Genomic DNA, 20472 nt, shown 5'->3' with positions numbered 1-20472 from the left:
TAAAGGGGATATATTCCACTAATTTGTGCCAAACAGCTTGTACCATACAAATTTACAACTTTGAACAGCTTTGTTGATAAATGTTATGAGAGAACAGACAATTAGAAGTTCGATTAAAATAATGTCAACGTACTTGTATGCTGCTCAATATATATATATATATATATATATATATATATATATATATATATATATATATATATATATATATATATATATATATTAATAAAACTCTCATCTTGTATATATTTATGTTTGTATGTATACGTGTTCCCGAAATACAGCCAAAACGGTACATGATAGCGCAAAATTTTCGGCCCACCTCACCATTCTCCTGCGGTGTGCAGTATCAAGTTTCGTTCAAATCAGGCAAAGAAAATAATTATTGAAAAATAAATTCCCGATTCAGTGAAGTACTCTTCTGGAGTATTTGATCAATGCAAACAACCTCAGCGGTATCGTTTACTGGAGCTATTTTTTTCTTGAAATGATTTTTTTTTTTTTTTTTCATCAACCGCTGTCACAACGGGAACCCAACGGGTTCACGGGTCGTCTAATATATATACATATGTATGTATATGTATATGTATATGTATATGTATATGTATATGTATATGTATATGTATATGTATATGTATATGTATATGTATATGTATATGTATATGTATATGTATATGTATATGTATATGTATATGTATATATATATATATATATATATATATATATATATATATATATATATATATATATATATATATATATATATATATATATATATATATATATATGGGGCTGCAAAAGTAGGGATTCAGTAAGGATTATACCAGTCCATATGGGTGTCCACACTCGACTCGTGGAGTGTGTGAATGCCGGGGGCAATCAGTTTGAACATTTGAGGGAATAATATGTTTATTATTGATATGCTTGTATAATCAATAAAATACGTTTTGTGCGCACGTTTTGTTTTTGATTATTGTATACCTACTTTTGCAGCCCCCTGTATACACACACACACACACAGTAAAATAAAAAAAAATTTTAAATCACACAATGGTGAATATGTCCAGCATCATCAAGGGCGAGAAGATTAATAAAGATATATTTACAGTAGTATCACCACAAATGCAGTCATTTAGGAGACAGATTTTAAAACAATGCCAATGTATGAAAACAAAATGCACCAACACGAGCCAAGTCGAGCATCCCGGCATCATTGCAGCTGTTTCAAAATATTTTGATACACGCAACACCAACCCAACTTCTGCACTCCAACTGCATTGCATGAAAGAGTTCATCAAGCTGTGGTTTATTTTATTATGCAAGTACAGTGGCTAGCAATAAGAATGCACAGCAGAATTAATGCTAAAAGCCGACAATAACAAACATTGACCTGCACCGTGCACAGACCATTCAGGTAATCTTGCATGAATGGCCCCACCGATCTTCCTTAAGAATAGTGGATGGAGACGTCGCAACTTGATGTGTGGCCAGCCCATGCGACTGAATGCAAGTAACAACCAAATCATATTTGTTAAATCTTAAAACTATTGTCATAAACTACTTGAGCAAATAAACATGTACAGTACAACTACAAATGCATGATAAGCAAAACTTGCTCGAAATGCTTGAACAATGCGTTACGTTGGAGAGCAAGAGGAATATGACGGGTTTGTCCATTCGTCGATACAATGGGTTTTGTTTCTTACAAGATTCATGTTATTCATCAACGATGGAAAGCTTTGCACCAGACTCGGCAGTGTGATGGTTAGAGGGTCTGCTCCCCTCCGAATCAGGAGGTCGGTGGTTCAAACCCCGGCCGAGTCATACCAAACACTTTTGAAATGGTACGTGCGCTTCCTCGCTTGACGCTCAGCATTTTTTTTAAATGATAGAGCACGAATAGACAACCATAGGTTGGGAAACATTGCACAGGTTTTGATGGACCTGATGGCCTCCTCTTGCGTTGAAGTTCCTTGGAAAGGAACTTGTATCAAACGTGAAGCTTGAACAAATGACAGAAGATAGTGAGAATGCAATTATACATTTGTCAGAGAAAGCGAAGCGGAGACGTTCCAAAAAGGGTTTCGGAAATGTTCAGTTCATCAGGAGGAAAATGAACGGCAAGGCAGTTCAAGGGTCATTTTTCCAAAACAGTCCGTAAGTTCTCGTATTGTAGGCAGTCTATATCTTCGGCCAAGGTAGTGTATGCAACCGCACTTCCCGCAGATAAAAAGAGGAAATCCAGTGTTGCACATGTCTTTATACTTTAATGTTTGAAAGTAAAAGATCAAGCTTAGCTTGAAAAGAAAAAATAAACACAAACAATAATTTTACATTTTTAAAAATCAAAACTTCTCCCCATAAAGCTTGTACATCCAGTTTGTATTTCTCAAAAGCTGTCACCATTTTTGAGAGAAAATGACACACAAACACACACAAACCCAAACACGCACAATGAGCTACCAAAGTACGAATTTCACGACAGTTTCACCAAAAATGCATTTGGTATTCAGGCCTAACTTCGGAAAGCTTTGTAGCAAGCCAACCTGTCGTGAGAACATAGTAGGCATGTCCAAAGGGAATATTAGGTGGCAATGCCGTAGGAAGGTTGCGTCGCAAAGCTTTCATCTTGCCCACCGTCGTCGACTGCTGGTGGAGGCAGGAATTCCGCAGTGGGCAAGTCAAAGACCCCTGCGGGGTCAGCAGGGTCCGAGCAGTCGGCAACGTACGATGCGTCCGTTATAGCTTGCCCGGCTTCAGGCATTACACAACGGCGCTTCTGGTGCTGCTGCAGGAGACTTTGAAAAGGAAAGCCCTTTCCACAGATGTCACATTCAAACAAGAAAACGCCGATGTGTAGCAGTGTGTGTTTCACCAAATTCCCACTCGAACTCGTGTGCAATCCACAAACCTCACAGGTGAGCTTGTTCATGTCGACATGCATTCTAGCATGTTTGCGCACCAAGGACATCTTCTTGACGACAGCGGCGCCGCACACTTGGCACGGCATGCAGCCCGCCGCCACGTTTCCCACCGCAGTCACGGCCCATGGTGGTGCTGATGCCAGCGAGGCACGCCGCATTTTGCAGCTCTTGAGGTGCAGATTGAGACGGGTGTGTGACAGCAGCTTTTTACCGCAATCGGCACACGACACGATGTTAACCCCAGCGTGTGACAGCACGTGCTCCACGGCACGGTTGAAAAGGCTGAACTTGCGACCACAAACACGGCACTCCAAAGTCTCGCGATTCACGTGCTGCACGGCATGCTCACGCAGCGAAGACTCGGTCTCCACGAGAGGCTCACCGCACACCTGGCAATGTACAAAAGATCCTGTTGTGCCAGACTCCACACAAGGTGCTACACTCGAGGCAAGCTCCGTTGCCATCCTGTTGTAGCCCCCACCAGCCATGTACTTTCCCTCAGCTCCGATTACATTGTACCCAGGATCGGTCGATGTGAAGGTGGCATTTTGGCCAGTAGTAGCACCAGCACTGGCAGAATTAGTAACAGTAGCACTTGCGCTAAACCTGCAGGTGTAATCATCTTCTTGCTCCGTTTTCACAGTCGCAACTTTCATACTTGCGTCGTGCGTCTCCAGCTGGCATACATCACCTGCACCATTGTAGCAACTTTCTTCAACACGTCGGGAGCTGCCAGAGAACTGACAACCGGTATGAGGAGAACTGTTATCACATTCACCCTGACCTACAGCCTCGGCCTCTATGTGGCATGCAGTTACCTCACCACCGTGGTCATCATCCGGAGAAGCCCCTTCCGTCTGTACAGCAGTTCCTGCAACCATCTTCCCACGCCTTACGAGTTGTGCTATCTCTGAAAGGCTGTGTTCTGAGGTCTCAGGGTCATAGGGTGAGGTTGTGGTTGGCCCTTCTTCAACTTCATCACCAGCGACCAGTTCCAACAAGGGAAAGCATGCCTGCTCAAGCGCATCCAGTCCGAGGCTACGTGCTGCCTGGTGGAGCTCACGCACGTCACGCCGGCCGGCCTGGGCTTCTCCACGATACAAGAAGTCGAGCACTCGCTCGAATGCCGGTACACTTAGGAAGTCGACGACGAGCGGGCCCAAACTACTGCAAGGCACAGAAAAGAGCATCGAACGGAAATAACGGCAAGTGCTGCTCAGCACAGCCTTGTGTGCCAGGTATCGACGGCTCTGCACCTCCACGACCACATCGCAGAAAGACCCGGTTAGTCGCAGCTCACATAGTTCCTGCAGCAAGTCCGGCATTATTTTGGTGTTGCGAAGGCTGAAAGTCTCCTCCATGCCATTTGCCATGGTCTCCAGGGTACCAGTGTTCAGTTCTACAAACAAAAACAAACATGCAAAAAAAAATAAAAAAAAAATTAAATCAGGTATGTTAATGTCATCAGTATATCCACAACAATCTACGGTAGCTCAATAAACATATCCCAGGGTATAGGGAAGTGTGTTTTGTTGTACAATTGGAACAAAACAATCATTACACAAAACCATCAAATACTTTAGAGTCGGTCAGCTCGGATTCAGGTTCAGGCAGTTTTCATGCATCTTTGTTCAGAGAAAAGAGCATTGAAAACACACGAGGAAATAAAAATAAAATAAACAAGAAGCGAATACTTCGATATCGCGCGACTGGGGGCAGTAAAAGTCAAGGTTAAGAATGATGGCAAAACAATTTTGCAGTTATAAAATTTAAATGTAGACACGGTGAATTAGCATGCATGATGGGAAGAGTTGCGACATTGGACAAATTTCTATTTATAGCCCTCAGATCAAAGGGACGTACGCGGCCATAAGTGTGACAGAAGATGAGACAGAAGACACAGGACAGAATAGCCAATTATATAACAGCGCGATGTCGCCGTGCTGTAACGAGAGTTACAACGCTGCGCGTCAACAACTAACGGAACAGGAAGATTATCACTTCCTGCTCAGAAAATCAACTTCCAGCGTCACACAGAAAACGATTCAGCACAAAAAACGTCGCTCTTCCGCATTAACCCCGCCCACAATTCACCTGGCAATCTCCGCCCACAATCCACCCGGAAATCTCCGCCCACAATCCACCCGGAAATCTCCGCCCACAATCCACCCGGCAATCTCCGCCCACAATCCACCCGACAATCTCCGTCCACAATCCACCCGGCAATCTCCGCCCACAATTCACCTGGCAATCTCCGCCCACAATACACCTGGCAATCTCCGCCCACAATCCACCCGGAAATCTCCGCCCACAATCCACCCGGAAATCTCCGCCCACAATCCACCCGGAAATCTCCGCCCACAATCCACCCGGAAATCTCCGCCCACAATCCACCTGGAAATCTCCGCCTACAATCCACCCGGCAATCTGCCCACAATCCACCTGGCAATTTCCGCCCACAATCCACCCGGCAATTTCCGCCCACAATCCACCCGGCAATCTCCGCCCACAATCCACCCGGCAATCTCCGCCCACGATCCACCCGGCAATCTCCGCCCACAATCCACCTGGCAATTTCCGCCCACAATCCACCCGGCAATCTCCGCCCACAATCCACCCGGCAATCTCCGCCCACAATCCACCCGGCAATCTCCGCCCACGATCCACCCGGCAATCTCCGCCCACGATCCACCCGGCAATTTCCGCCCACAATCCACCCGGCAATCTCTGCCCACGATACACCTGGCAATCTCCGCCCACCATCCACCCGGAAATCTCCGCCCACAATCCACCCGGCAATCTCCGCCCACAATCCACCCGGCAATCTCTGCCCACAATCCACCTGGCAATTTCCGCCCACAATCCACCCGGCAATTTCCGCCCACAATCCACCCGGCAATCTCCGCCCACAATCCACCCGGCAATCTCCGCCCACAATCCACCCGGCAATCTCCGCCCACGATCCACCCGGCAATTTCCGCCCACAATCCACCCGGCAATCTCTGCCCACGATACACCTGGCAATCTCCGCCCACAATCCACCCGGAAATCTCCGCCCACAATCCACCCGGCAATTTCCGCCCACAATCCACCCAGCAATCTCCGCCCACGATACACCTGGCAATCTCCACCCACAATCTCGCCCACAATCCACCCGGCAATCTCCGCCCACAATCCACCCAGCAATCTCTGCCCACGATAAACCTGGCAATCTCCGCCCACAATCCACCCGGAAATCTCCGCCCACAATCCACCCGGCAATTTCCGCCCACAATCCACCCAGCAATCTCCGCCCACGATACACCTGGCAATCTCCACCCACAATCCACCCGGCAATCTCCGCCCACAATCCACCCGGCAATCTCCGCCCACAATCCACCCAGCAATCTCCGCCCACGATACACCTGGCAATCTCCACCCACAATCTCCGCCCACAATCCACCCGGCAATCTCTGCCCACAATCCACCCGGCAATCTCCGCCCACAATCCACCCGGCAATCTCCGCCCACGATACACCCAACAATAAGTGTCACAGAAGACACAGGACAGAATAGCCAATTATATAACAGCGCGATGTCGCAGCGCTGCAAAAATAACTGGAGGCGCTCTGCTTTATAACTGCGAGCAGTTATGGCCGGGTACCATCCACCTGGCCGGGCGTGGCCGAGCTAAAAGGCGGTGCTTGTGACGTTTGCCAAGACGAGAGAAGGCGTGGCCTGCAGAATGGGCGGTACTTATGACAAACGCACACACAGACATGAACAGCTCTGTGCAGTACATAAGATATGATTTCTTGGGAATGATAAAATAATTATTTCTCTGAAACCGAAAAACCAATCAATACTGGACTTTGCAAGTATGATCCATGACCTTTGCTGCATATATTTTATTCGACAATGACATCACTGGTCACGTGGTTTGGTAGGCACATTGGTTTAATGGAAAATAAATAAATAAATAAATATAGTTGGGAAACCGCTTTAGCTGTAGACTTCAAACTTTGCAGTTATGATCCACTCACCTTGCTCCATGTAATGTGATGCGATTCATATTGATGTGCTAGGCCATTGCGGAGAAAACGGGTTTGAAGTTTCGTTTTTCAACTAAACATGGCTGCCACACATGACCGATGACATTGAAAATTTGCATTCCACCCATGATTCGGGAGAGGATCACGTGTGTGAAACCGTCTTCTTTTTTTTCAATCCAATATGGCCACTGAACCACGTGACCTATCAATTATTCCTTATGACCCTAGTATCCCCAAGTCATGAGGAACATGTCTGAATTTTCTCCTCAATCTGTTCAGACGTTCTGGAGAAGATTTTTGAAGGTTTTAGGGTAAATACAAGATGGCTGCCAGACCATGTGACCCATGAGGTCATCGTTATCAAACTTTATTCAGCATGGCTCGTCGACCATTTGTGTGCAGTTTCACTTCGATCTCGAAAGCGGTTCTACAGAAAGATTTTTTCCTTTACCCCCCCCCCAAAAAAATGGCTGCCAAACCACGCGACGTATGACATAATTTTTTTTGAATTCACCTCTTTCCCTGAGATGAACCTCAGATGGAATGCAGCGTTCTACATGTCAAATTTTCGCCAGGATACCACTTCACCGATGACATCACGGTTAACACAACTTATATAGCCCTTGTGGAGATCTTGACAACGAGCCACGTTTCAATTTTCTCCAGCTCGTGATTCTTGAGAAGATGACGTCTGAAGTTTTTTGGTTTTTCCAACATGGCTGCCACAACACCTATGACGTCATAATAGCAATTAAAAAAACTTTATGCACGAGTCGTTGCACCTATGTTTAAAATTTCGTGTCAATCGGACAAGTTGTTGCCAAGAAAACACTTGTTTAAAGGACATCATTGAGAAAAACAAAAAAGGCCCAAAATCAGAATAAGAATAATCACAAACAAGCCGGTAGGCGGCGATGGGTCGCCGCGCATGGAAACTAAAATATTGTTGTGGTTACCAAATTCGCAAACCACCATTCAGGTCCCTTAGGTGAGATATCTCGGTAAGTATATGTGTAGTTAGGCCCAAACCCGTTGTCTAGTGGGAATACATGTCATTTATGCGTGCTGCGACTCTTCAGGATAGCCGTTTTTCTTTTACGATCTTTATTTTGGACCAACCGCCATTGTTACCACCACCAACCACAACATCAACCACCCACCGCGGCGCCGCTTCACGTCACACCTCGCAACCGTCGCATCGCCACCGTTCTTGCGCCGCTTGTGGGTACCGGTGTTGGACTCGTGCAGGGCGCGCGCCGAACAGCGTGTACAAAACCACGGATTTTCCACTTCAAAAACGGATCAAAAACGACACACGCCCACTTTTGTTCCGTCCAATCGGTGAGCGAGGGGCGATTTGGCCCCGCCTCCAGGGCGTTGGAGGGCGATCGCTATATGCAAATTTATGGATCAAAAAGCATTCACGCCCACTTTTTCTCGGGCCAATGGGGAGCGAGGTGAAAGGTCGAAGGCAGGGGCTCAAAGATGAGAGAGCGAAGCCACGGGGTTTATATAAGCGACCGCGTTCGTCAAGTCAGGGGAGTTAAGACTTCGCGGGCGGTGGAGTTGGGAAGAAGAAGCAAGAAGGAGTTGGTCGTCGTCGTGTGCGTTGGAGTCGGAGCGAAGGGGACGGAGCTGTGGAGAGGCGGCGAGGGCAGACGAGGGGGTGCTCGCGTCGTGCAGGGAGATGCACATCAGGGAGGCCGACGGCGCGACCTGGCCGCGGTGGAGACGCTCGTCGCGGGACTCGAGGCAGAGTAGAAATCCTCCCTACCCCGAGCATCAGCAACCCCCTCCTGTTTCCCCCCGCGCTGAGATAGTGCGACCAAGGGGGCCCCTTTCCCACCCCCTACCAGACACTGTCCGCGAGGCCCGCGGAGTTGAGGCACCATCGCCGCTCCGCGTCTCATCACCAGACGGGTAGGCCCGACCCGGTCTCGGCCTCAGGCCCGCCTCATCCTTGAGGGTTCTCTTTTCTTTTGTTTTTGGGAATGTGTGTTGTCGGCGCCGTCTGTGAAGTAAAATTGTATAAGTGTTGCCGTGTGCTCGCGTAATCGGTATTAGATCTGCGTTGTCGCATTTGCTTTTTGTGTAAAATTGCATTGTGTTTCTTTTCCTTTTCTATGTGCTTTTGGTGGAATTGTATATGTGCGCTTTCCGTTCATCGCGAATAAATGTGCTTTGTGTTGAACTGCTTTCCCGCTTCGCTTCGTCATTTCTCTCATTGAATCCTCATCTTGCTTCACGTAAAGGGTTGGTAGTGGGCTGAATACGCCCGATAATTAATCGAACCGTCGAGGCCGACGATAACACCGCTCGGTTATCCCGATAGTACGGAACGGGTCGCTTAAGTGGCCCGTGTCCGAAGTCGACCTGCGGCGAGGTGCGATCGCCCGGTCTACCCTCCGTGTGGGTACTTAGGTAGGTCGAATTTGGCGAGCAACCCTATCCCACGCGGGGGCTGATTGGCTCGATCGCGGTGAGACCGAAAGGTCCACCCGTGACTGGTTCCCGGCGTTAGTCCGAGAGGGTCACGACTGGATTGTCCGTCCGGTGGGCGACGTGCCGCGATTCGAGTTACGTGGCCGTCCGCATGCCGGCGGGCGCGAATCTGTAACACTGGTGTCAGGAGTGGGATACAAATCCATCGCCCTCCTCGCGGCACTGGTATCGGAGAACAGGAAAACGGGCTCTCCTGTCTCCAGCTAAATTCACGGGAATCGGTCCAGGGGTGAGAGAAGCGACCCCCGATTCCCTCCAAATTACGAGCGAGCGAAATTAACCCTTCACGAGAAGCAAGATGGCGTCTCAAGGCGAGCGGGAGCCGGGGGTATTAGAAATGGATGTAGAATGTGTAGAATCCATGGTCCAGGATGGAATCCCCGAGCAGGAAATGTTGATTGTGCAGGAACACGGACTCGCCCAACTGAACCCAGAGCCCAAAATGGGTGCGGCAGCGGCCGCGGTGTATGACACCTCCCCCCCCCCTCTCCACCAAAACCCGCCGACCCTTGCCGAAACGGCTCAGCTGAGTGCATCCGACATAGCCCAGCTATGCGCCATGCTGGCGGCAATGACAGCGAAGATGAATGCGAACATGAACAAGCAAATGGACGAAGTAAAAACGAAGATGAATGCGAATACACAAAAATTGGATGCGAATACACAACAAATGAACGGAATGGAAGCAAACATGAAGGAAGAAATGAAAGAACGACGGGGTGAGACGCAGAACATGGGCCGATGCCTGCAGGCGGGCATGAAGGCCGTGACCAGGGAGCTGGGAATGGCGACTCCACGTGTGGGAGCAAACGAGCTGGAAGGGGGTGCAACGGCTGACAGGCCCGCGGTGGAGGCGGGTAAGGAAAAAGTAATTCGGGAGACAAGAGACGAGGTGAAAGTAATTGCGAGGGAGAGAAAAGAACAATTAATACGGAGAGCAAGGATGAGGTACGCGGAGATCGTGAAAGAGCAAGGAGTGAAAAACAGGGAAGGACGGGAGCGACTTAAAGAGAAAGCAAGGTTGACCTACATAAAGATAAGGGAAAGACGCCAGAAAGAAGCGGAGACGAAGAGACACGAGGTGACGACAACAGAAACTTATAAATGTATAGAGACACGGGAGACAGAAAAAATAGAGGAGAGACAACACGATGAAGACGGGGTAAGTGACGCACACACACACACGGAGGTAGTGGAGGATAATGGGGGTGAGCTCGCGGAGCGTGTAGGGACCCAGTGCGAGCACCTGGATGGCCTCCTCCAGGAACGAGGGGAGGGAGTATGCCCCCTTGAGGCGAGTCACGACCAGGTGAGTTCGGTCGTGCTTTGCGAGGTTGAGGGGAGGAGTGCTGTGGACAGGTGCACGGCGAGCTTGGGGGGTATAGAGGCCCCGGAGACCCTTGTGGGGACACGAATCCCCAGTGTGGTTGTCCCTGTGTGTGTGGTGCAAGGTGTGAGTGCGTCCCCGTGTGTGGAAGCGACCCCGTGTGTGAGTGGTGTGGTGGCGATGGTGCCGGAGTACGTGCTTCCCAGCACGCCGTGTGTGGATGAGGCACCGCGGATGAGTGCCCCCGCGTGTGTGGATGAGGCACCGCGGATGAGTGCCCCCGCGTGTGTGGATGAGGAACCGCGGGTGAGTGCCCCCGCGTGTGTGGATGAGGCACCGCGGGTGAGTGCCCCCGCGTGTGCGGATGAGGCACCGCGGGTGAATGCCCCCGCGTGTGTAAGTAGTATGGTTTGTGTGAGTAGTGAGGCACGCGTGAGTGAACGGCCGAATGCAAGGGAGACCGTGTGTGTGAGAGAGCGGTATGTGAGGGAGATGTCGGTCGGCATGCGGGAGCACGCAGCCGCGTCTCCCGGTGTGAATATAATGGAGTGGAGTGTGTGCGTCGTGACACGCAGGTGTGCGTGGGTGGAATGGAGGCGACGACGGCGACATGTGAGAAAAGAAAGCCGAGTAGCGGCTGTAGTTGTTTCGCGGACCGTGCCGGGTTCACCCAGCAGTGAGCACGAGGTTCGTGCTGTGCAACGCACGAGACCGCCACGTGCTCGCTTGCGAGAGTGAAGTCCCGGTCCGGAAACGCCAGCGGTGGATTTGCCGATCCCGCGGACGGACAAAGTTTAGGCAGGATAATGGATTTGGACCGGACGGGTTCTCCACGCGATCGTGTGTGTTAAGCTCCAACGGGCAAAGCACATGTGTTCGCGTGGGGAACCCCTCGAGACGTGGGGCTTGTGTTTTTTTTATGCGCACGGTGACGCCATGGCTGCACGTGTGGTTGGAATCCGGCAGGAGGGGTATCCCTGCCGGATGGTACCGTCCAAGGAGGGACGAGGAACACGTGCAGCTGCATGACGTCACGGGCAGGTGCAAAGTGCGCGAGTTGCCGCGCTGGTGATGCGCATGAAAAAAAAAAAAAAAAAAAAAAGCAAGCCTCACTTTCGGGTGCACAGGATTCCTGGGCAAGGGGTGGAAGACCCCCTTACCTGGGCACAGGATGGAAACTAGTTAGGGGGAAGGGTTAGCTTAGCTAGACCGACTCCATGCGGCGGGGGTAAGTCCTCATGGAGTCCGTGGAATGGATTAGTTCGAGGGATTGTAGTCAGATTTTGGTTGGGTAAATAATTTTTGGGACATTTGGAGACATGGACAGACTTTGAATGTGGAGTGGGGACGTAGCTTAGCTACGTAGTGTTAAAAGGAACGTGCTGTAGTTTAAGGGACGACGTGGGAGCACGAGTTAGTTAGGGGATGCAGATAGAAGGATGGCAGAGTTCAGCGGTGTGTGTGTGTTGGTGAGTTGTGAGGTGAGTACTTGGTGAGTGAGTGAGGCCAGCGGGTCTGTGTGAGTGGAGCGAATGGGGAATGCATGGTGCGATGAGTGATTGGGGGGAGGAGTGACTCCCGCCCAAGGGACCCCGGGGTCAGAGTAAAGCGAGTTAGCTGGGTTAGTCAAATTGAAAAATGGAGGTCGTTTTGCTGTTGGTGGGAATGTAGGCTCGAAACCCGTTTGGAGGGGTGCAGGAGCCCTGTTGACGGGCTTGGGAGCGTGGCTGCGAAAGGTGAGTATCGCTGAGTGGGTACCCCGGGCACCAGGCTAGTCGGCCGTGGTAGGCCAAGGGCCCATGGGGGGCCGGGATAGCGTAGTGGGCACGGGTGCGCCTGCTTGGTGCGGGGGCCCGGGGCACCATTAGCCGCGTGGGCAGTGTTGTGGGCATGGGTGACCCTCGGAAAGGGGCCCGGGAAGCCAGCCTGCCACGTGTGCGTTTCAGGGGAGGTGCCATGAGGGGCACTCCCCGGTGTTAGGGAGCTGGTAGGCTCGGAGGCAGTGTAGTGCCCGGGGGTGCCATAGCGGGAGATTCGGCAGAGGGTCGTGCCTGCCAAAGGGAGCCACGCGTCCCAGCCAGGAGACCGTGTGAGGGCACGGAGAGAAAATTGGGGGGGCGAGGCCCGAAATTGTGAGGACACCAACACAGGCGACGGGAATCTGGGTTGTTAGAACCAATAGTTTAAGCGAGAGGCGCTTGTTGAAAGCCCCGGGGTAGTTTAACAGTTAAATGGTTGGGGTAGATTAGGAGATGTACCCCTCCGCACCATCCATCCCCTCGCTGTCGTTGTGGGCCGCTGGACCCACTTTGGTTATAGATCGCCGAACTCTGGGGAGGCCATCCTGAGGCTTGAGTTGGGCCTCGGCACAGGACGTTAGCTCTCCCTTGTTCCCCTCCGGGAAGGGAACGTAGGGGTTGGGAGTAGGCTAGGTGACAGGATAGGTTAGCCGAACAAGGACGATAAAGGGGGTTAGGGGACGATTTATAGTGGGGGAGTAAAAATAAAAACAACAAAAAAATAAGTTGGGGCTAAATTGGGGTTTGACAAATTAAGGGAGTGGGTATGTACAGTGACAGGCAAAGGCGATAGGTGGGGGGGGAGACAGGTAGGTAGGTCCGAGCCCGCCTTCCAAGTGGCCAGCACCACCGCACTCCCTCCACCAACCTCCACTGAACAGCAAAGGCTGGCCACTTCATCGGCTGGCCGTGTTTTGCTTCAAGGCCTGTGCCGGCCACTTCAGCCGGCTGGCTATTTTTCTTCAAGGCCTGTGCCGGCCAACTTCATCGGCAGCTGTTGTTCTGCTGCAAGGTCTGTGCCGGCTGGATCGTCTGCAGCTGCTGTGCTGCAAGGCCTGTGCCATCGGCTGGCCGTGTTTTGCGTCAAGGCCTGTGCCGGCCAGTTCATCTGCTGGCTGTTTTTCTTCAAGGCCTGTGCCAGCCAGTTCATCTGCCGGCTGTGTTTGCCTGCAGCGGCCTTCTTCTTCTGCGGGCTGTGTTTGCCTGCTGCCTTTGCCATGCCATGCCCACTGCCCACGTTCACCAGCCCCGTTCAATTTTGCTTTGCCGCCCCCCCCCCCTGTTCATTTCCATGTGCGCCAGGATCCGCAAGGCAACAGTTTGCAAGCTGCGAGAACTGCCCTGTTGGCAGCTACAACACGGGCCTGCAGTGGCGGCCCGTGCACCGTGTTTGCGTCCAACCATTCATCCATCCATTCGTTGCGCTCATTGCGTGTGCCACTTGAGCTGGCACGGAGACTGCGTTTGTGCAGCCCATGCACCGTTGTGGTTCACTGCGTTCAGTTCAAAAAGGGAAGGCCTTGGACTGCGTGTGAGCAGCCAGCCACGTTCCCTGTCACCTGCATTGTTTTGAGCCAGAGACTGCATGCGAGCAGCCTGGCTCCCTGCTAACTGCTTTTCTTTTGCAGAGTTCAGTGATCCTGGGCCATGGTTTAGTGTAAAATTTGTAAGTTAAGGTTAAGATGTACTGTAAATATGAGTGCGCCCCCGGCATGTCTGTCCTAGCGCCGGCAATTTTATTCAAGTCGTCCGTGTGAGTGAGTTTGTTTAGGTAGTTACGCAGCCCTCAGGTTATTTATTTTGGGGACACGAATACCATGAATGTCGCACTCAGGGATCCGTAGGTAAAATGTACTAGGGGAAAACTACACATGATGGCACACGAAAATTTGACGACTCGAGACGAGTCTGTAAAAAGGGGAGGGGGTAGTGTTGTGGTTACCAAATTCGCAAACCACCATTCAGGTCCCTTAGGTGAGATATCTCGGTAAGTATATGTGTAGTTAGGCCCAAACCCGTTGTCTAGTGGGAATACATGTCATTTATGCGTGCTGCGACTCTTCAGGATAGCCGTTTTTCTTTTACTATCTTTATTTTGGACCAACCGCCATTGTTACCACCACCAACCACAACATCAACCACCCACCGCGGCGCCGCTTCACGTCACACCTCGCAACCGTCACATCACCACCGTTCTTGCGCCGCTTGTGGGTACCGGTGTTGGACTCGTGCAGGGCGCGCGCCGAACAGCGTGTACAAAACCACGGATTTTCCACTTCAAAAACGGATCAAAAACGACACACGCCCACTTTTGTTCCGTCCAATCGGTGAGCGAGGGGCGATTTGGCTCCGCCTCCAGGGCGTTGGAGGGCGATCGCTATATGCAAATTTATGGATCAAAAAGCATTCACGCCCACTTTTTCTCGGGCCAATGGGGAGCGAGGTGAAAGGTCGAAGGCAGGGGGTCAAAGATGAGAGAGCGAAGCCACGGGGCTTATATAAGCGACCGCGTTCGTCAAGTCAGGGGAGTTAAGACTTCGCGGGCGGTGGAGTTGGGAAGAAGAAGCAAGAAGGAGTTGGTCGTCGTCGTGTGCGTTGGAGTCGGAGCGAAGGGGACGGAGCTGTGGAGAGGCGGCGAGGGCAGACGAGGGGGTGCTCGCGTCGTGCAGGGAGCTGCACACCAGGGAGGCCGACGGCGCGACCTGGCCGAGGTGGAGACGCTCGTCGCGGGACTCGAGGCAGAGTAGAAATCCTCCCTACCCCGAGCATCAGCAACCCCCTCCTGTTTCCCCCCGCGCTGAGATAGTGCGACCAAGGGGGCCCCTTTCCCACCCCCTACCAGACACTGTCCGCGAGGCCCGCGGAGTTGAGGCACCATTGCCGCTCCGCGTCTCATCACCAGACGGGTAGGCCCGACCCGGTCTCGGCCTCAGGCCCGCCTCATCCTTGAGGGTTCTCTTTTCTTTTGTTTTTGGGAATGTGTGTTGTCGGCGCCGTCTGTGAAGTAAAATTGTATAAGTGTTGCCGTGTGCTCGCGTAATCGGTATTAGATCTGCATTGTCGCATTTGCTTTTTGTGTAAAATTGCATTGTGTTTCTTTTCCTTTTCTATGTGCTTTTGGTGGAATTGTATATGTGCGCTTTCCGTTCATCGCGAATAAATGTGCTTTGTGTTGAACTGCTTTCCCGCTTCGCTTCGTCATTTCTCTCATTGAATCCTCATCTTGCTTCACGTAAAGGGTTGGTAGTGGGCTGAATACGCCCGATAATTAATCAAACCGTCGAGGCCGACGATAACACCGCTCGGTTATCCCGATAGTACGGAACGGGTCGCTTAAGTGGCCCGTGTCCGAAGTCGACCTGCGGCGAGGTGCGATCGCCCGGTCTACCCTCCGTGTGGGTACTTAGGTAGGTCGAATTTGGCGAGCAACCCTATCCCACGCGGGGGCTGATTGGCTCGATCGCGGTGAGACCGAAAGGTCCACCCGTGACTGGTTCCCGGCGTTAGTCCGAGAGGGTCACGACTGGATTGTCCGTCCGGTGGGCGACGTGCCGCGATTCGAGTTACGTGGCCGTCCGCACGCCGGCGGGCGCGAATCTGTAACAATATAGAGCAAAATGGATGTCATATAGCAGATAGGGAATCATTTTCAGATTATGCATATCAAATCTCATCCAGTCCCATCTACTGATAAGTACTCTGTATCCATTTGAATGAAAAGTACCAAAAATGCAGTTTGATATAGGAAATCCCCAAAGTTTGAGGGGGTGCTGTGGGTGAACAAAGATCTAAATCGAAAATCTGGCTCGATCGTTTGTGCACAATGTATTCCAGATGATTAGTGTGAATTTTCATGACCATCCGACCATAACCCGAGGAGGAGTAGCATTTGGCGTGAAGGCACCTCCAGCTCTTGCTTATTATCGATTTTTGCACTAATTGACCTTTGACCCCTGACCAAAGCGAAATCGGTCAATATGTCCTGAGGCAAAGGTGTAGTACTCATTGAGTACCATGAACCTGCAAAGTTTCATTCGTATTGATGCACTCACCTGGTCGCTCGGGGGCCTTCAATTTTCAGCAATTTTCACGCATACCCTAATTGTAGGGGGTGCTGCGGGTAAAGTATCCCATATATCACAAAAACCGGAATATATTTGATAAAGCATCACCTGTAGATCATTCATGCCAAATTTCATAACCCTATGTGGGATAATGGCTTTCGGAATTGATTTCACGTGAACGGTACCGATTTTGAAGGTTTTTTGGTTGTTGCTCGAGAACCAAAGCGTCCCTCGCAACCATCACAAATTCCAAAGCACGAGGTCATAAGATGTACCGACCACCCGAGTTTAGTCAAAATCCGCCCATGTTTACTACCAATTATGCTGATGACAAACGAACAAACATCCAAACAGACAGAATTACTGACAATAAGGGTCACCTATTTCGGCAACCAAACAATAAAAACAACACAATGTGAACAGAAACAATAGGGTACCACAGGCCGTAAGGCTCATGGTACCCTAATTATGAGAGAAATCCCTTCATTAAACCAAGGGAATGAGAAAACAAAAGGATCATCCCTGACATCTGACGTCACACACCAAACATACGATGCAGAACGTGCAGGGTTGGTGCTGGCAAGTCAAGCAAGCCAGGTGGCTTTGCTAACATTGAAGGCACACACAGGGTTTGTGTTTACTGTGGCCAAGAAGAGCGCCGTGTAAAATCGACGTGTGTGTGCATGTGTGTGTGCGTGTGTCTGTGTGTGTATGCGTGTGTGTGCGTGTATGTGTGTGTGTTCAACTTGTGAGCAACTGTGCATTTACCCACGGCGAGCACTCACAGGGATGCACATAAACAAAAACAGCTCGGCTCAATGTTCCCCGATGTCTTATATAATCAAAATGTAATAAAGATATAAAATATAAAAACAAACCTCATTTCTGGGAATAATTCTCGAAACATTGTTTACCATAAAAGAGAGGATGGACCCGTCACTCGCAGGTGATTCCTTACGATTGTCAACAAACTCGAAAAAAGGTTTGAAACATGGAAAAGATATTTTATAAACGTCTCCATTTTGGACATTTTATTCCTTTCTATGGTGGTGGTGGTGGTGGTGGTGGTGGTGGTCGTATGACAGCTTAGCTGCCGGGGTAGCTCTCATTTCTTGAAGCGGGACTGTGTCGCTGATGCAGTGCCCCTCTACCAGTACACACACTGGAACTGGTACTCATTTCGCCGACCTCGGAAGGATGACAGGCTGAGTCAACCCCCCTGGTGTATTAATTCAACGGCCGACAGGGCTTGACCTCAGGACCCGAGGATCCCAAACCGCCACCCCAACCACTGAGCCAACACCAGGCTCATTCCTTTCCATAGGTCCGTATCGACAATCACAATCAGACATACAGATCCCGCATCGGAGAGGGACAGAGGGACCGACTCGACCAGACATAAACCCATCGAGTGCTGGTGGACATCCACAGCTACTGTCTGTCGCAACGGAATCGATCTGAAAGCGACGAATCAACTGTCAGCTCGTCCGTCCGTCCCCCTCCCGCTTCCTCCTCGATTTCGAGACAGTTCCAACCAAAACGGAGTTTCAAAGTGAGAAGTTCACTAATAATGTGATAAATCAGTGAAAAAATAACAACAAAATGAACGATCTTGAGATTCATGATCACTATGGAGAGGGAACAAAGGTTCAGGAAGGGAAAACAAAGCCGTTCGAGAGAGAGAGTGAGAGAGAGAGAGAGAGAAGGCCTCGAGTGAACAACTCACACTCGACAGGGACGTGGATAAGATGGCAACGCGATCAATAACCGGGCTCTGTCGGGTCAAAACAGGAATGGACACGAAATGAGAACAAACTTGTCATGGGGGGTTTTGGTACAAGGATAACGAACCGGGGCCACGGAGGGTACAAGGCCTCGGCGGATCGAGGGGATGGAGGGATCGAGGCGGACGAGGTGACACACACACAGAGAGAGAGAGAGTTCCGAGTTTCCGGTCAATCTCACCGCCCGTTGGCCTGGATGGCGGCGCCGACAAGGCCGCGATCACGGATCCACAACTGAATACACAACCCAAACCCAACTGAGCCGATCTCCACACAACGCTCACCTCCGAGCACACTCCCTTTCAGCCTCAATCATTCCTGAAGTCCTTCACTTTTACCCCGTCGTTTTCTTTCCTTCACTCCCACTCCTTCAGTGACTCGTCTCCTTCCAACCTCCCTGACTGAACTTTCCTCCACTCGCCACACGGCGACGATTTCTTCCTTCATTCCCCGTACAGTACAAAGCCTTCCTTCATTCCCCGAACCACGACTCCTTCCTTCATTCCCCGTACAGTACAACTCCTTCCTTCATTCCCCGAACCACGACTCCTTCCTTCATTCCCCGTACAGTACAACTCCTTCCTTCATTCCCCGAACCAGTACTCCTTACTTCATTCCCCGTACAGTAAACTCCTTCCTTCACTCCCCGAACCACAACTCCTTCCTTCACTCCCCGAACCACTACTCCTTCCTTCACTCTCCGTACAGTAAAACTCCTTCCTTCATTCCCCGTACAGTAAAACTCCTTCCTTCACTCCCCGAACCACAACTCCTTCCTTCACTCCCCGAACCACTACTCCTTCCTTCATTCCCCGTACAGTAAAACTCCTTCCTTCACTCCCCGTACAGAAAGACTCCTTTCACTCCCCGGACAACGACTAATCTTTCCTTCACTCCCCATACCACGACTCCTTCCTTCATTCCCATTACCACAACTCCTTCCTTCATTCCCCATACCACAACTCCTTCCTTCATTCCCCATACCACTACTCCTTCCTTCATCCCACACACCACAACTCCGTCCTTCATTCCCCGTACCACAATTCCGTCCTTCATTCCCCGTACCACAACTCCTTCCTTCATTCCCCGTACCACAACTCCCTTCATTCCCCGTACCACAACTCCCTTCATTCCCCGTACCACAACTCCCTTCATTCCCCGTACCACTACTCCTTCCTTCACTCCTCGTACAACGACTAATCTTTCCTTCACTCCCCGAACCACTATTCCTTCCTTCACTCTCCACACCACGACCATTCATTCTATCTCCACACCACGACCATTCCTTCCTTCACTCTCCGCACCACGACCATTCCTTCCTTCACTCGCCACCCCACGACCATTCATTCCTTCACTCGCCACCCCACGACCATTCATTCCTTCACTCGCCACCCCACGACCATTCATTCACTCGCCACCCCACGACCATTCATTCACTCGCCACCCCACGACCATTCATTCTCCACACCACGACCATTCATGCAATCTCCACACCACGACCATTCATTCTCCACACCACGACCATTCATGCAATCTCCACACCACGACCATTCATTCACTCTCCACACCACGACCATTCCTTCCTTCACTCCCCACACCACGACCATTCCTTCCTTCACTCGCCACACCACGACCATTCCTTCCTTCACTCGCCACACCACGACCATTCAATCACTCGCCACACCACGACCATTCATTCGCTCGCCACACCACGACCATTCATTCGCTCGCCACACCACGACCATTCATTCGCTCGCCACACCACCGCCATTCATTCTCCACACCACGACCATTCATGCAATCTCCACACCACAACCATTCATTCTCCACACCACGACCATTCATGCAATCTCCACACCACGACCATTCATTCACTCTCCACACCACGACCATTCCTTCCTTCACTCCCCACACCACGACCATTCCTTCGTTCACTCGCCACAGCACGACCATTCAATCACTCGCCACACCACGACCATTCATTCACTCGCCACCCCACGACCATTCATTCTCCACACCACGACCATTCATGCAATCTCCA

At 50.9% G+C, this 20472-nt stretch overlaps 1 protein-coding gene across 4 annotated transcripts; it reads right to left on the bottom strand.

The window, feature by feature from the left end:
* Nucleotides 1-1083: 1083 nt before the first annotated feature.
* LOC147014988 (uncharacterized) lies at nucleotides 1084-19327 on the bottom strand. 4 transcript variants are annotated; one of them, XM_085849260.1, is made up of 3 exons: nucleotides 18613-19325; nucleotides 18374-18421; nucleotides 1084-4323 (listed from the first exon to the last, which is right to left on the bottom strand). In XM_085849260.1, the coding sequence occupies exon 3, from the start codon at nucleotides 4295-4297 to the stop codon at nucleotides 2585-2587; it is 1713 nt and encodes a 570-aa protein (XP_085705386.1). In that variant the 5' UTR covers nucleotides 4298-4323; nucleotides 18374-18421; nucleotides 18613-19325; the 3' UTR covers nucleotides 1084-2584. The 4 variants fall into 4 exon arrangements, with proteins under 4 accessions (XP_085705386.1, XP_085705383.1, XP_085705385.1 ...); XM_085849257.1 differs by lacking the exon at nucleotides 18374-18421 and having other exon boundaries at nucleotides 18770-19327; XM_085849259.1 differs by lacking the exon at nucleotides 18374-18421 and having other exon boundaries at nucleotides 18716-19317.
* Between the last annotated feature and the right edge of the window lie 1145 nt (nucleotides 19328-20472).

Source organism: Eptatretus burgeri, chromosome 12, assembly GCF_056783735.1.
Source record: "Eptatretus burgeri isolate ZD-2024b chromosome 12, Ebu_testis_v1, whole genome shotgun sequence".
In the NCBI taxonomy this organism is placed as follows: domain Eukaryota; kingdom Metazoa; phylum Chordata; class Myxini; order Myxiniformes; family Myxinidae; genus Eptatretus; species Eptatretus burgeri.
This window is presented reverse-complemented; position numbering and strand designations above follow the sequence as displayed.

Bases quoted from the DNA above. Each gene is read 5' to 3' on its own strand.
- LOC147014988 (XM_085849257.1), bottom strand. From the start codon at position 18,878: ATGAAGGAAGAAATCGTCGCCGTGTGGCGAGTGGAGGAAAGTTCAGTC. The intron at 4,324-18,769 runs GTAAAAGTGAAG...TTTTGTTTGTAG, and splicing joins GAAGGAAAGAAAACGACGGG to AACTGAACACTGGTACCCTG.